This window comes from Pseudophryne corroboree (assembly GCF_028390025.1).
Source record: "Pseudophryne corroboree isolate aPseCor3 chromosome 3 unlocalized genomic scaffold, aPseCor3.hap2 SUPER_3_unloc_10, whole genome shotgun sequence".
NCBI lineage: Eukaryota > Metazoa > Chordata > Amphibia > Anura > Myobatrachidae > Pseudophryne > Pseudophryne corroboree.
The window spans coordinates 3104408-3120424 of record NW_026967494.1 but is presented as its reverse complement, the minus strand read 5'-3'; the positions used below and the strand labels follow the sequence as shown (position 1 = coordinate 3120424).

The 16017-nt window shown below is 47.6% G+C and overlaps 2 protein-coding genes across 2 annotated transcripts in view; one reads left to right on the top strand and one right to left on the bottom strand.

Moving 5' to 3' along the window:
- Window positions 1-12820, top strand: part of LOC134983230 (oocyte zinc finger protein XlCOF6-like) — a 74350-nt gene extending 61530 nt beyond the window's left edge. Inside the window, exon 7 of the mRNA XM_063948965.1 lies at window positions 11086-12820. Coding sequence (XP_063805035.1) covers window positions 11086-11858 — 773 coding nt within the window. The 3' untranslated portion in view covers window positions 11859-12820. The remainder of the gene's footprint in view (window positions 1-11085) is intronic.
- Window positions 1-16017, bottom strand: part of LOC134983231 (zinc finger protein 271-like) — a 195900-nt gene that overhangs the window by 99609 nt on the left and 80274 nt on the right. The gene's annotated exons all lie outside the window — the stretch shown is intronic.

Sequence of the window (16017 nt, the reverse complement as noted above, 5' to 3'; positions counted from 1 at the left end):
CTGGACAAGTGGTCCGGGTCTCACCTGGACATGCACCGGAAAATACTCCTATCTTCCAGGACCAGGATCTTCTTTCTGTGGTGGCTGCACAGTTCTCACCTTCTGGAGGGACGCAGGTTCGGGATTCAGGATTGGATCCTGGTAACCACAGATGCAAGTCTCCGAGGCTGGGGAGCAGTCACACAGGGGTGAAACTTTCAGGGAAAATGGTCAAGCCAGGAAGCTTGTCTGCACATAAACATTCTGGAATTAAGGGCCATTTACAACGGCATTCTGCAAGCGGAACATCTTCGCGGTCTGCCCGTCTTGATTCAATCAGACAACATAACAGCAGTGGCGTACGTAAACTGCCAGAGCGGAACAAATTTCAGCCTTATCAATTTTCTTTCAGAAAGAATTGCCCTCCCTTCCGGAAGTTCAGACCTTCGTCAGGTGGGCTGTACATCCAACCTCCATTTGGGCCCCCAGTGGAACCATGGGATCTTAATGTGGTGTTGCAGTTCCTGCAATCTCCTTGGTTTGAACCTTTACGTAAGGTTGAGTTAAAATTCCTTACTTGGAAAGTAGTCATGTTGTTGGCCTTGGCGTCATAAAGGTGAGTTTCTGAATTGGCGGCTTTGTCTCACAAAAGACCCTATTTAATCTTCCATGCTGATAGAGCAGAGTTGAGAACTCATCAGCAATTTCTACCAAAAGTGGTTTCCTCATTTCACGTAAACCAGCCTATTGTGGTGCCAGTGGCTGTTGATGCCTTGGCGGAATCGAAGTCTCCATGTGGTCAGAGCTTTGAAAATCTATGTCGCCAGAACCGTGCAGATTAGGAAAACAGAGGCTCTGTTTGTCCTGTGTGCTCACAACAAGATTGGGATTCCTGCTTCCAAGCAGACTATTGCACGCTGGATCTGTAATACGATTCAGCAGGCTCATTCTACGGCAGGGTTACCGTTACCGAAATCGGTGAAAGCTCATTCTACCAGAAAGGTGGACTCATTCTGGGCGGCTGCCTGAGGGGTTTTCGGCATTACAACTTTGGCGAGCTGCTACTTGATCAGGTTCAAACACCTTTGTGAAGTTTTACAAGTTTGATACCCTGGCTGAGGAGGACCTCATGTTTGATCAGTCGGTGCTGCAGAGTCACCTGCACTCTCCCGCCCGTTCTAGAGCATTGGTATAAACCCCATGGTTTTGAAGCATCCACAGCATCCTTTAGGACGTATGAAAAAATAGGATTTTAATACCTACCGGTTACAGACCTAGTCTCTACAGCTACTGCTGGAAAATCGTAATTTTTACCTTATGTTCCCCCAAAACATAAGAAAACGCATCATCAAATGCAGTCCTTTCGGCCCAATAGATACCGAAGAGGAAGAGGCTCTGCCTTCCTTGCTGCTAGAGGCAGGGAAAGAGGTAAAAGAAACCCAGGCTTCTCTGCCTCCCAAGAACAGAAGTCCTCCCCGGCTTCTGCCAAGTCCACCGCATGACGCTGGGGTTTCCCTGCGGGAGTCCTCGCCGGTTGGGGCACGTCTCAAGCTCTTTAGCCAGGTCTGGGTTTGCTCGGACCTTGAACCTTGGATTTTAAAAATTGTGTCACAAGGGTACAAACTAAAATTTTAAGACGTTCCCCCTCGCCGATTATTAAAATCAGCCTTGCCAGCTTCTCTGACTGGCAGAGAGGTAGTGTGCGACGCAATACAAAAATTGTGTCAGAACCAGGTCATTATCACGGTTCCCCCTGCGCAACAGGGACAAGGCTTTTATTCCAGTTTATTCGTGGTTCCGAAGCCGGACGGCTCGGTCAGACCGCTCCTCAACCTTAACCTAAATTACTTTCTGCAGAAATTCAAGATGGAGTCTCTCAGAGCAGTGATCTCCAGTCTGGAGGAAGGGGACTTTATGGTCTCCTTAGACATAAAGGATGCCTACCTACATGTTCCCATTTATCCTCCTCATCAGGCCTTCCTGCGCTTTGTGGTTCAGGATTGTCATTACCAATTTCAGACGTTGCCATTTGGGCTGTCCACGGCTCCGAGGATTTTTACCCAAGTGATGGCGGAGATGATTCTTCTTCGCATGCAAGGTGTCATGATTATCCCATACTTGGACGATCTCCTGATGAAAGCCAGATGCAGGGACAAGTTGTTACAGAACATTGCACTGTCCGTGAAGGTGTTGCAACAACATGGCTGGCTCCTCGACCTGCTGAAATCTCAGTTGATCCCTACGACCCACCTGTCGTTTCTGGGGATGAATCTGGACACAGAACTACAGAGAGTTTTTCTTCCGGAAGAAAAAGCTCTGGAACAAATCTTAAAACCAACCAGAGTGTCGATCCATCAATGCACTCGCTTGCTGGGAAAGATGGTGGCGGCCTACGAGGCCATTCAGTTTGGCAGATTCCATGCCAGAGTATTCCAGTGGGACCTGTTGGACAAGTGGTCCGGTTCCCACCTACACATGCAACGGACGATAGTCCTGTCCTCAAAGACAAGAATATCACTGCTGTGGTGGCTGCACAGTTCTCACCTCCTCGAGGGACGCAGGTTCGGTATTCAGGATTGGATTCTAGTGACCATGGATGCAAGTCCCCGGGGTTGGGGTGCAAGGAAGATGGTCAAGTCAGGAGACTTGTCTCCACATAAACGTTCTGGAATTAAGGGCCATTTACAACGGCCTTCTACAAACTGAACGCCTTTTTCAAAGTCGACCCGTCCTCATCCAGTCGGAGAATGTAACAGCAGTAGCTTATATCAACAGCCAGGGCGGAACAAAAAGCAGAGCAGCAATGGCAGAAGCCACAAGGATTCTCCGCTGGGCGGAGAAACATCTAAGCGCTCTGTCAGCTATCTTCATTCCAGGAGTGGACAACTGGGAAGCAGACTTCCTCAGCAGACACGATCTCCATCCAGGAGTCTTCACAGAAGTGACAAGTCGCTGGGGTACTCCCCAAGTAGACATGATGGCGTCTCGTCTCAACAAGAAACTCCAAAATGATTGCGCCAGGTCAAGGTACCCTAGAGCCATAGCGGTGGGCGCTCTGGTGACACCGTGGGTGTTTCAGTCGGTATGTGTTCCCTCCACTTCCTCTCATTCCGAGAGTGTTAAAAATTATAAGAAGAAGAAAGGTTCCAACGATCCTCATTGTTCCAGATTGGCCAAGGAGGGCTTGGTATCCCGATCTTCAGGATTTACGCATAGGAAATCCCTGGCTGCTTCCTCTACGAGAGGACCTGTTACAGCAGGGGCCGTGTCAGTATCAAGATTTATCGCGGCTACGTTTGACGGCATGGCGGTTGAAAGCCAGATTCTAGCCCAGAAGGGTATTCCCAGTGAAGTCATTCCCACTCTTATTCAGGCTAGAAAGGATGTTACGGCAAAACACGATCACCACATTTGGAGGAAATATATTTCCTGGTGCGAGTCCAAGAAGGCTCCTGCGGAAATTTTTTAACTTGGACGTATTCTCCACTTTTTACAAGCTGGAGTGGATGCGGGCCTTAAATTAGGATCCATTAAAGTACAAATTTCTGCATTGTCAGTTTTCTTTCAGAAACAATTGGCCTCATTCCTGAGGTGCAAACGTTTGTAAAGGGGGTGTTACACATCCAACCTCCTTTTGTGCCTCCTGTGGCACCTTGGGACCTTAACGTGATGTTACAGTTCCTTCAATCTCACTGGTTTGAACCTTTTTCAAAAGGTGGATTTGAAATTCCTCACCTGGAAAGTGGTCATTTTATTGGCCTTGGCATCTGCACGGCGGGTGTCCGAATTGGCGGCCTAGTCTCACAAGAGCCCTTATTTGATCTTCCATGAAGATAGAGCAGAGTTGAGAACTCGTCAACAGTTTCTGCCGAAGGTGGTTTCTTCTTTTCATATAAACCAACCTAATGTCCGTCTCCCTCGGCACAGTTCCTATAACTGAGGTCTGGAGGAGGGGCATAGAGGGAGGAGCCAGTTCACGCCCTTATTAAAGTCTTAAAGTGCCCATTTCTCCTGCGGATCCTGTCTATACCCCATGGTTCTATTGATGACCCCAGCATCCTCTACGGACTCAGAGAAAAGGATTTACCGGCAGGTATTAAAATCCTATTATTTATTAGTGCGCAAGCAGGACAGCATTTTCTCTTCTTTGGTGTTTTATTATTACAACCATGTCACCTCTAGTAATCCCACACGAGCGTCCATGTCACCTCTACTAATCCCACATGAGCGGCCATGTCTCCTCCAGTAATCCCACATGAGCGGCCATGTCTCCTCCAGTAATCCCACACGAGCGTCCATGTCACCTCTAGTAATCCCCCATGAGCGTCCGTGTCACCTCTAGTAATCACACATGAGCGTCCGTGTCACCTCTAGTAATCCCACACGAGCGTCCATGTCACCTCTAGTAATCCCCCATGAGCGTCCGTGTCACCTCTAGTAATCCCACACGAGCGTCCATGTCACCTCTAGTAATCCCCCATGAGCGTCCGTGTCACCTCTAGTAATCCCACACGAGCGTCCATGTCACCTCTAGTAATCCCCCATGAGCGTCCATGTCACCTCTAGTAATCCCACATGAGCGTCCATGTCACCTCTAGTAATCCCACATGAGCGTCCATGTCATCTCTAGTAATCCCACATGAGCGTCCATGTCGCCACTAGTAATCCCACATGAGCGTCCATGTCACCTCTAGTAATCCCACATGAGCGTCCATGTCACCACTAGTAATCCCACATGAGCGTCCATGTCACCTCTAGTAATCCCACATGAGCGTCCATGTCATCTCTAGTAATCCCACATGAGCGTCCATGTCATCTCTAGTAATCCCACATGAGCGTCCATGTCATCTCTAGTAATCCCACATGAGCGTCCATGTCATCTCTAGTAATCCCACATGAGCGTCCATGTCATCTCTAGTAATCCCCCATGAGCGTCCATGTCGCCTCTAGTAATCCCACATGAGTGTTCAGTGTTGATCAAGCTCCAGTCTAAGCATCCTATCTTCTTTTTTTTTTTTAATACACATAAAAGCAATGATTACAGGTAAAACATGTCAATTATAGAATTATATATTGTATCCTGTAACACCCTGGGTCTTGTCTACTCATTTTATATTTCTCTGACGTGCTAGTGGATGCTGGGAACTCTGTAAGGACCATGGGGAATAGCGGGCTCCGCAGGAGACTGGGCACAACTAAAAGAAAGCTTTAGGACTAACTGGTGTGCACTGGCTCCTCCCCCTATGACCCTCCTCCAAGCCTCAGTTAGATTTCTGTGCCCGGCTGAGCTGGATGCACACTAGGGGCTCTCCTGAGCCTCCTAGAAAAGAAAGTATAGTTTAGGTTTTTTATTTTCAGTGAGATCTGCTGGCAACAGGCTCACTGCTACGAGGGACTAAGGGGAGAAGAAGCGAACCTGCCTGCTTGCAGCCAGCTTGGGCTTCTTAGGCTACTGGACACCATTAGCTCCAGAGGGATTGAACGCAGGACCCGACCTCGATGTCCGTTCCCGGAGCCGCGCCGCCGTCCCCCTTACAGAGCCAGAAGCAAGAAGAGGTTCCAGAAAATCGGCGGCAGAAGACATCAGTCTTCACCAAGGTAGTGCACAGCACTGCAGCTGTGCGCCATTGCTCCTCATGCACACCTCACACTCCGGTCACTGATGGGTGCAGGGCGCTGGGGGGGGGGGGGGGACGCCCTGAGCAGCAATAAATAACACCTTGGCTGGCAAATATACACCATATATAGCCCCAGGGGCTATATAGGTGTAAATTAACCCCTGCCAGATTTCCTAAAGTCCGCCGAAAAAGGGGCGGAGCTATCTCCCTCAGCATACCGGCACCATTTTCCCTCACAGCTCCGCTGGAAGGAAGGCTCCCTGGCTCTCCCCTGCAGTCCTGCACTACAGAAAAGGGTAAAAAAGAGAGGGGGGCACATATTTTAGGCGCATTATAGTTATTCTATGCAGCTATAGGGGAAAACACTCTTTATAGGTGATATCCCTGTATATATATAGCGCTCTGGTGTGTGCTGGCATACTCTCCCTCTGTCTCTCCAAAGGGCTTTGTGGGGTCCTATCCTCTTTTAGAGCATTCCCTGTGTGTGCGCTGTGTGTCGGTACGGCTGTGTCGACATGTATGAGGAGGAAAATTATGTGGAGGCGGAGCAAATGCCGGTAAATGTGAGGTCACCCCCTGCGGGGTCGACACCTGTGTGGATGGACTTATGGAAGGAATTACGGGAAAGTGTCAACTCCTTACATAAAAGGCTTGACGACATGGGACAGCCGGCAACTCAGCTTGTGTCTGTCCAGGCGTCTCAAAGGCCATCAGGGGCTGTAAAACGCCCGTTACCTCAGATGGCAGACACAGACGTCGACACGGATACCGACTCCAGTGTCGACGATGAGGAGACGACTGTAACTTCCAATAGGGCCACACGTTACATGATTGAGGCAATGAAAAATGTATTACACATTACTGATATTACCCCAGGTACCACAAAAAAGGGTATTATGTTTGGTGAGAAAAAACTACCAGTAGTTTTTCCTGCATCTGAGGAATTAAATGAAGTTTGTGAAGAAGCATGGACTTCCCCCGATAAGAAATTAGTAATTTCTAAACGGCTATTGGCAGCGTACCCTTTTCCGCCAGAGGATAGGTCACGTTGGGAAACACCCCCTAGGGTTGATAAAGCGCTCACACGTTTGTCAAAGAAGGTGGCACTACCGTCTCCGGATACGGCCGCCCTTAAAGAGCCTGCTGACAGAAAGCAGGAGACTTTCCTAAAGTCTATATACACACACACTGGTGTTATACTACGACCAGCTATAGCCTCAGCATGGATGTGTAGTGCTGCGGTTGCGTGGTCGGATTCCCTGACAGAGAATATTGAGACCCTGGATAGGGACAATATTTTACTGACTTTAGAGCATATAAAAGATGCGCTCTTATACATGCGTGATGCACAGAGGGATATTTGCCGACTGGCATCAAAAGTAAGTGCAATGTCCATTTCCGCTAGACTGGATTATGGACTCGGCAGTGGTCAGGGGATGCCGATTCAAAAAGGCACATGGAGATTTTGCCTTATAAAGGGGTGGAGTTGTTTGGGGAAGGTCTGTCAGACCTCGTTTCCACGGCAACAGCTGGAAAATCAACTTTTCTGCTCCAGGTTACCTCGCAGCAAAAGAAAGCACCGTATTATCAAGCACAGTCCTTTCGGCCCCATAAGGGCAAGCGAGCAAGAGGCGCCTCTTTTTTGCCAAAAGGCAGAGGTAAGGGAAAAAAGCTGCAGCATACAGCCAGTTCCCAGGACCAGGAGTCCTCCCCCGCTTCCGCCAAGTCCACAGCATGACGATGGGGCTTCACAGGCGGATCTAGGTACGGTGGGGGCACGTCTCAGGAATTTCAGCACACAGTGGGCTCGCTCACAGGTGGATCCCTGGATCCTTCAGGTAGTATCTCAGGGGTACATGCTGGAATTCGAGACGCCTCCCCCATGCCGTTTCCTAAAATCTGCCTTACCAACAACACTCTCTGACAGAGAGGCGGTGTTACAGGCAATTCACAAGCTGTATTCCCAGCAAGTGATAAACAGGGTACCTCTCCTTCAACAAGGAAAGGGTTATTATTCCACAATGTTTGTGGTACCGAAACCGGACGGTTCGGTGAGACCCATTTTAAATTTAAAATCCTTGAACAAGTATATCAAAAAGTTCAAGATGGAATCGCTCAGAGCGGTTATCTCCAGCCTGGAGGAGGGGGATTACATGGTATCTCTGGACATCAAGGATGCTTACCTGCATGTCCCCATTTACCCTCCTCACCAGGAGTACCTCAGGTTTGTGGTACAGGACTGTCACTACCAGTTCCAGACGCTGCCGTTTGGGTTATCCCGGCACCGAGGGTTTTTACCAAGGTAATGGCCGAAATGATGATTCTCCTTCGAAAGAAAGGGGTTTCAATTATCCCGTACTAGGACGATCTCCTGATAAAGGCGAGGTCCAGGGAGCAGTTGCTGGTGGGGGTAGCACTTTCTCAGGAAGTGCTACAACAGCATGGTTGGATTCTCAACATCCCAAAGTCACAGCTGGTCCCCACGACACGTCTTCTGTTCCTGGGGATGATTCTGGATACAGACCAGAAAAAAAGTGTTTCTTCCAGAGGAAAAAAAAAAAGGGGTTGTCATCTCTAGTAAGAAACCTTCTAAAGCCAGGACAGGTGTCAGTGCATCAATGCACGAAAGTCCTGGGAAAGATGGTAGCTTCGTACGAAGCAATTCCATTCGGCAGATTCCACGCAAGAACCTTCCAGTGGGACCTGTTGGACAAGTGGTCCGGATCGCATCTTCAGATGCATCGGCGGATAACCCTGTCGCCAAGGACCAGGGTGTCGCTACTGTGTTGGCTGCAGAGTGCTCATCTTCTGGAGGGCCGCAGATTCGGGATACAGTACTGGGTCCTGGTAACTACGGATGCCAGCCTTCGAGACTGGGGGGCAGTCACACAGGGACGAAATTTCCAGGGACTGTGGTCAAACCAGGAAATTTCACTTCACATAAATATCCTGGAACTAAGGGCCATCTACAACGCCCTAAGCCAGGCAAGACCTCTGCTTCAAAACCAGTCGGTACTGATACAATCAGACAACATCGGCGGTCGCCCATGTAAACAGACAGGGCGGCACAAGAAGCAGGAGCGCGATGGCAGAAGCCACAAAGATTATCCGATGGGCGGAAACTCACGTGTCAGCACTGACAGCAGTGTTCATCCCGGGAGTAGACAACTGGGAAGCAGACTTCCTCAGCAGACACGACCTCCACCCGTGAGAATGGGGACTTCATCCGGAAGTTTTCCAAATGATTGTAAACCGTTGGGAACGACCAAAGGTGGACATGATGGCGTCCCGCCTCAACAAAAAACTAGAAAGGTATTGCGCCAGGTCAAGGGACCCTCAGGCGATAGCTGTGGACGCTCTAGTGACACCGTGGGTGTACCAGTCGGTTTACGTGTTCCCTCCTCTGCCTCTCATTCCAAAGGTACTGAGAATTGTGCGAAGGAGCGGAGTAAGAACGATGCTCGTGGTTCCAGATTGGCCAAGAAGAGCTTGGTACCCGGAACTTCAAGAGATGCTCACAGAGGACCCATGGCCTCTACCGCTAAGACGGGACCTGCTCCAGCAGGGGCCCTGTCTATTCCAAGACTTACCGCGGCTGCGTTTGACGGCATGGCGGTTGAACACCGAATCCTGAAGGAAAAGGGTATTCCGGAGGAAGTCATCCCTACCCTGATCAAAGCCAGGAAGGATGTCACGGCAAAACATTATCACCGCATTTGGCGAAAATATGTTGCTTGGTGTGAGGCCAAAAAGGCCCCAACGGAGGAGTTTCAACTGGGTCGTTTTCTGCATTTCCTGCAAGCAGGAGTGAATATGGGCCTAAAATTAGGATCCATTAAGGTACAGATTTCGTCTGTCAATTTTCTTCCAAAAAGAATTGGCTTCACTGCCTGAAGTTCAGACATTTGTGAAGTGCGTGCTGCATATTCAGCCCCCTTTTGTGCCTCCAGTGGCACCTTGGGATCTCAGTGTGGTTTTGGGGTTCTTGAAATCACATTGGTTCGAGCCACTTAAAACCGTGGATTTGAAATATCTCATGTGGAAAGTGGTCATGCTGTTGGCCCTGGCTTCGGCCAGGCGTGTGTCAGAATTGGCGGCTTTATCTTGTAAAAGCCCTTATCTGATTTTCCATACGGATAGGGCAGAGTTGAGGACTCGTCCTCATTTTCTCCTGAAGGTGGTGTCAGCTTTTCATTTGAACCAGCCTATTGTGGTGCCTGCGGCTACTAGGGACTTGGAGGATGCCAAGTTGCTGGATGTAGTCAGGGCCCTGAAGGTTTATGTTTCCAGGACAGCTGGAGTCAGAAAATCTGACTCGCTGTTTATCCTGTATGCACCCAACAAGCTGGGTGCTCCTGCTTCAAAGCAGACTATTGCTCGTTGGATTTGTAGCACAATTCAACTTGCGCATTCTGCGGCAGGACTGCCGCATCCTAAATCAGTGAAAGCCCATTCCACGAGGAAGGTGGGCTCATCTTGGGCGGCCGCCCGAGGGGTCTCTGCTTTACAACTTTGCCGAGCCGCGACTTGGTCAGGGTCAAATACTTTTGCAAAGTTTTACAAGTTTGACACCCTGGCTGACGAGGACCTGGAGTTCTCTCATTCGTTGCTGCAGTCACCCGCACTCTCCCCCCCCCCCCCCCGTTTGGGAGCTTTGGTATAATCCCCATGGTCCTTACGGAGTTCCCAGCATCCACTAGGATGTCAGAGAAAATAAGATTTTACTCACCGGTAAATCTATTTCTCGTAGTCCGTAGTGGATGCTGGGCGCCCATCCCAAGTGCGGATTGTCTGCAATACTTGTAAATAGTTATTGTTAACTAATCGGGTTATTGTTGAGAGCCATCTGTTCAGAGGCTCCTCTGTTATCATACTGTTAACTGGGTTTAAAATCACGAGTTGTACGGTGTGATTGGTGTGGCTGGTATGAGTCTTACCCGGGATTCAAAAATCCTTCCTTATTGTGTCAGCTCTTCCGGGCACAGTATCCTAACTGAGGTCTGGAGGAGGGTCATAGGGGGAGGAGCCAGTGCACACCAGTTAGTCCTAAAGCTTTCTTTTAGTTGTGCCCAGTCTCCTGCGGAGCCGCTATTCCCCATGGTCCTTACGGAGTTCCCAGCATCCACTACGGACTAGGAGAAATAGATTTACCGGTGAGTAAAATCTTATTTTCCATAATGTATTTTATTTCCAGCAGGTGGACACACAAGCAGGAATATCTCAGAAGGACATCTAATGTTATCCCCGGATTGTGACATAAAAGATAATGACAGTAGACAGGATTCTCCAGGAGATAACCCCATTACCCCAATTATACATCCAGCTCTATCAGCTGATCCCTCTGATCCAGTGAAATGTTCTCCTGATCACTCTGATATTGGTGCATCTGTTACAGCTCTGAGAGTAGATAATGAGTTTCCCTGTTCTGTAGATGCCAAATGTTTTACACAGAACACAAACCTTATTACCCATCATCCAGCTAAGGCAGGTGAGAGGCCATTTCCATGTTCTGAGTGTGGGAAATGTTTTACATATAAATCATATCTTGTTACACATCAGAGAAATCACACAGGTGAGAAGCCGTTTTCCTGTTCTGAGTGTGGGAAATGTTTTGCATGGAAATCAGCTCTTGTTAAACATCAGAAAAGTCACTCAGGTGAGAAGCCGTTTTCCTGTTCTGAGTGTGGGAAATGTTTTACACAGAAATCAGCTCTTGTTCCACATCAGAGAAGTCACACAGGTGAGAAGCCGTATTCCTGTTCTGAGTGTGGGAAATGTTTTACACAGAAATCAGCTCTTGTTCCACATCAGAGAAGTCACACAGGTGTGAAGCCGTTTTCCTGTTCTGAGTGTGGGAAATGTTTCGCATTTAAATCAGTTCTTGTTAAACATCAGAAAAGTTACTCAGGTGAGAAGCCGTATTCCTGTTCTGAGTGTGGGAAATGTTTTACACAGAAATCATCTCTTGTTACACATCAGAGAAGTCACACAGGTGAGAAGCCGTTTTCCTGTTCTGAGTGTGGGAAATGTTTTGCACAGAAATCATCTCTTGTTACACATCAGAGAAGTCACACAGGTGAGAAGCCGTATTCCTGTTCTGAGTGTGGGAAATGTTTTGCACGGAAATCAGATCTTGCTACACATCAGAGAAGTCACACAGGTGAGAAGCCATTTTCATGCTGTGAGAGAAATAAATCCGCTCTTGTTGAACACATTAGACATTACCCAAGTACGGAACTATTTAAATCTTCTGGAGTATAATTATCACTGTCGTCCAGTGTTCCTCAAGGGTGAATCCTATCTCCTATGCTTTATAAAATATACATGCTACCACTGGGTGATATAATCAGACATCATGGCCTGGTCTACCACTGATATGCAGATGACCTGCTTTTTGCTCCATGTACTGAGAACCGAATACCAATCCTAAATGGTTGTCTAGCTGAGCGCCAGGGGTGGATGATGCCAGTTGGCTGTGACTCAGTCTTTGTGAAACATAATAGAAGCTCCCCAACAAAGGACAAGACTACAGCTTTACCAACCATCTGGATTTATGCTTTGGTGCTCAGAATTGAAAATACTGAACGTGTGCTGAATCTTTGTGTTGTCCTGGTATGTGGCTGACACAGACATCAGGTATCCGCCACATACAAATCCTCGTTCTTTCATCTGTGGACCATAGCCAGAATCAAGCACTTGATTCCCTCAGAAGTTCATAGACTACTGCAGTGCCATCTACCTGGGTCACCCAGCAAAAGAATTACAGAGCTTGCAGCTAGTACAGAATGCAGCAGCCAAGCTGTTACCTAACCAGCCCGTTCCTGCCTCATAACACCCATTCTCTACTCCCTTCACCGGCTGCCTGTAAGATGACAAATCTATTTCATTATTGGCTAACTGACCTTCCCAGCAAAACATTACATGGTCCAAGGTACTAGAAGGAGCTTCTGCCTCCTTACTGCCCTGCTTGCTTGCTGGCTTCTACAGATGAAGGACTGTTACCAGCAGTACCAAGAATCTCCTGTCATTTATTTATGGGTTGAATGTTTAGCTTTGTAGCCCTGACCATGGAACTCACTGCCTTGCACAGTCCAAGAGGCCACCACTCTAGAGACCTTCACAAGCAGACTGATGACTGTTACTCACGCTTTTCATTAATGTACCTCTATTTCTCATACGTCCTAGAGGATGCTGGGGATTCCAAAAGGACCATGGGGTATAGACGCATCCGCAGGAGCTAGGACACACTGTAAAGACTTAAACTGGGTGTGAACTGGCTCCTCCCTCTATGCCCCTCCTCCAGACCTCAGTTAGACTTTGTGCCCAGGAGTGATGGGTCACACACTAGGGGAGCTCTACTGAGTTTCTCTGAAAAACTTTATGTTAGGTTTTTTATTTTCAGGGAGACCTGCTGGCTACAGGCTCCCTGCATCGTGGGACTGAGGGGAGAGAAGCAGGACCTACTTCTGTGAGTTTCAAGGCTCTGCTTCTCGGCTACTGGACACCATTAGCTCCAGAGGGTTCGATCACTTGGTGCGCCTAGCTGCTTGTTCCCGGAGCCACGGCGTCAATCCCCTCACAGAAGCCAGAAGAAAGAAGTCGGGTGAGTATTGGAAGAAAAGAAGACTTCAGACGGCAGAAGACTTCAGTAATGGAAGTACAGTGGTAGTGCTGCTCTTCATGCTCCCACACACCAACGGCACTCACAGGGTGCAGGGCGCTGGGGGGGGGGGGGGGGGGAGGGAGTGCCCTGGGCAGCATGTTACTGGTCTGCTTAATGTGAACAACTGGCAAAAAAAAAAAAGCATTTAGGTGCCGAGGCACCGTGGTTCATCCCCCGCCAGTATACTTGAATTATTTCCCCGACACCGCTTATACGGGTGTAGGGCGCGCGGGGGGGAGCGCCCTGAGCAGCGAGTCAGTTTTAAAAGTTCTTCCTCGCACTGCCGGGGGCTCCGTATACAGACCCCCGCAGGCGCGTTATGCCGTGGTCCCCGTCGGCCGCCATGGGTACAGGGCGCCGGGAGGTGGTGGCGCCCGAGGCAGCATAGATAGTTAGAGCTCCCGGGCGCCGCACACGGGGACCCACCATGAGAGTGGCGGGTGCGCGATGCGCCGGAACTCCCGCTTCCCGAACGTTGTCTGGGGTGCAGGGCGCGCAGGGGGGCGTCCTGAGCAGCATGGTGCTGAATGTGTGTATGTGTATATATGTGTATGTATATGTATGTATGTATATATGTATGTATGTGTATGTATGCATGTATATATATATATATATATATATATATATATATATATATATATATATATATATATGTGTATGTGTGTGTGTGTGTATGTATGTATGTATGTATCCGTATGGTCCGGCTCTCCTTCTAATTGCAATCCTCGTCCGGGTGCCCTCACGTATATGCATACACACCAATTTTCCAAGTGCGGCACTCCTGGACTTGTCAAATAAATCACGGCTCAGACGGGCAGGTACAGTAACGTTTCAGTGCCACTTTATTAAGGCACTTTCATCAGACAATACAAGATACAAAGTGACTCACCTAAATAAGTGTACCCTCCACATGGACGCCAAACGCCGGAAGCCGACGTCCAGGACCTCCCACCTGGCCGGCTTCACGTCATCAATGACGTAGTCCCCGCACACACCTCACCTGGGTGGGCTGAGGTCTCACTACAAAAACCCACATATATTTCTTAAAGTGCTAGTGCATAATAAAACATCAAACAATAAACTGTTCAAAATAGCTGAAACCTGATGCGCACAGGAATATTGTTTAAGTCATAACAAATATCGCTATATTTGGTAATTTATGAGCATATCAGAATTACCATCATTAGTTAATTTCAACTCATTAGCCTCGTGAACCAAAGCAGGTGAATTATACTGTATCACAACTTTTATATTGACCATAATATCCTCACTACTACTCATAGGTATTACAGGAACCAATTAAGACCTAGATATTCATTAAGCCCCTTAGGGCTAAGTGTGTCTAGTCTAAATATCCATTCAGACTCACATTGCATTAATTTCAATGATCTATTACCCCCTCTAATTAGAGGTGGTATATGGTCGATCATCCTATACCTCAACGTGCTGAGTGGATGTTTTGCGCGACTAAAATGCCGGGCTACTGGCTGTTCACTATCTCCTTTTAGGATCGCTGCTTTTATGGAGCTCCGATGTGCTGCCATCCTTTCTTTAAAGGCTCGTTCTGTCTTGCCGACATATGATTTACCACAGGGGCAAATAATTTGGTATACTGTATATTTTGTATTGCACGTCAATGTGTGTCTAATTTTATATTTATGTCCTGTTGTGGGGTGATAAAAGGTGTCACCCGCAATGAGGTATTGGCATGTTGTACATGCACATCTAATGCATCCCATAGTCCTACTTCTACTCCTAGTGGCATAATTAGATCTTATATCGGTTTTTACCAGTATGTCGCGGAAATTACGGCTCCTAGTGTAGCAACTCATTAGTTTAGTATTATTCAATTTCAACTCTTCATCTGTCTGGATCATAGGCCACCATTTTTTGGAGATCTTACTGATATCGTTGCTATATTGATTGTACTCCTGCACCCAAGGAATCATGGTAGTAGTTTTTTTTATTTGATTTTGTTTCAATAATTCATCTCTATCTAATTGGAGTACTTTCTCCTTAGCCTGTATTAAATCTTCTAAGCTGTACCCTCTTTCATGGAATTTATTGATCATGGTATTCATCTGCTCCTCTGCCAACTGCTTTTTACCCTAAGTAATTGGGAGAAAGGGAGGCCTCGTTTAAGAGGTCTAGGATGGAAACTTTTACAATGAAGCAGATTATTGCGGTCTGTTTTAGTATATAGGGAAGTAGTAATTTTACCTTCATGCTTTTGTATTAAAACATCCAAAAAATGGACTTCCGTCTTGCTAATAGTATATGTGAATTTAATTGGACATTCCAGACTATTATGTCCTTCCATCACAGATACGAATGACTCTTGACTACCTCTCCAAAAAATCAATAGGTCATCTATAAATCTAGTATAGAAAACCACATTACTAGCAATCTCAGGATCAGAAAAAAAGACGTCAGTCTCCACCTGGAACATATAGATATTAGCGTACGACGGGGCCACACTGGACCCCATCGCACATCCTATACGCTGCAGGTAGTACTTCCCGTCAAACATAAAATAATTTTTAGTGAGTACCAGATACAATAAATCAAGCAAAAAATCAAGATCTGGACCAGTATACAGTGGATTACTGTTAAGAAAGCGCCTAACTGACGCTACTCCTTCATCGTGCGGGATGACTGTATAAAGGCTTGATACATCAACACTACAAAGCCATATGTCATCATCCACATCTGTCAACACACTCAATTTTCTCAGCAGTGCAGAAGTGTCCATAAGAT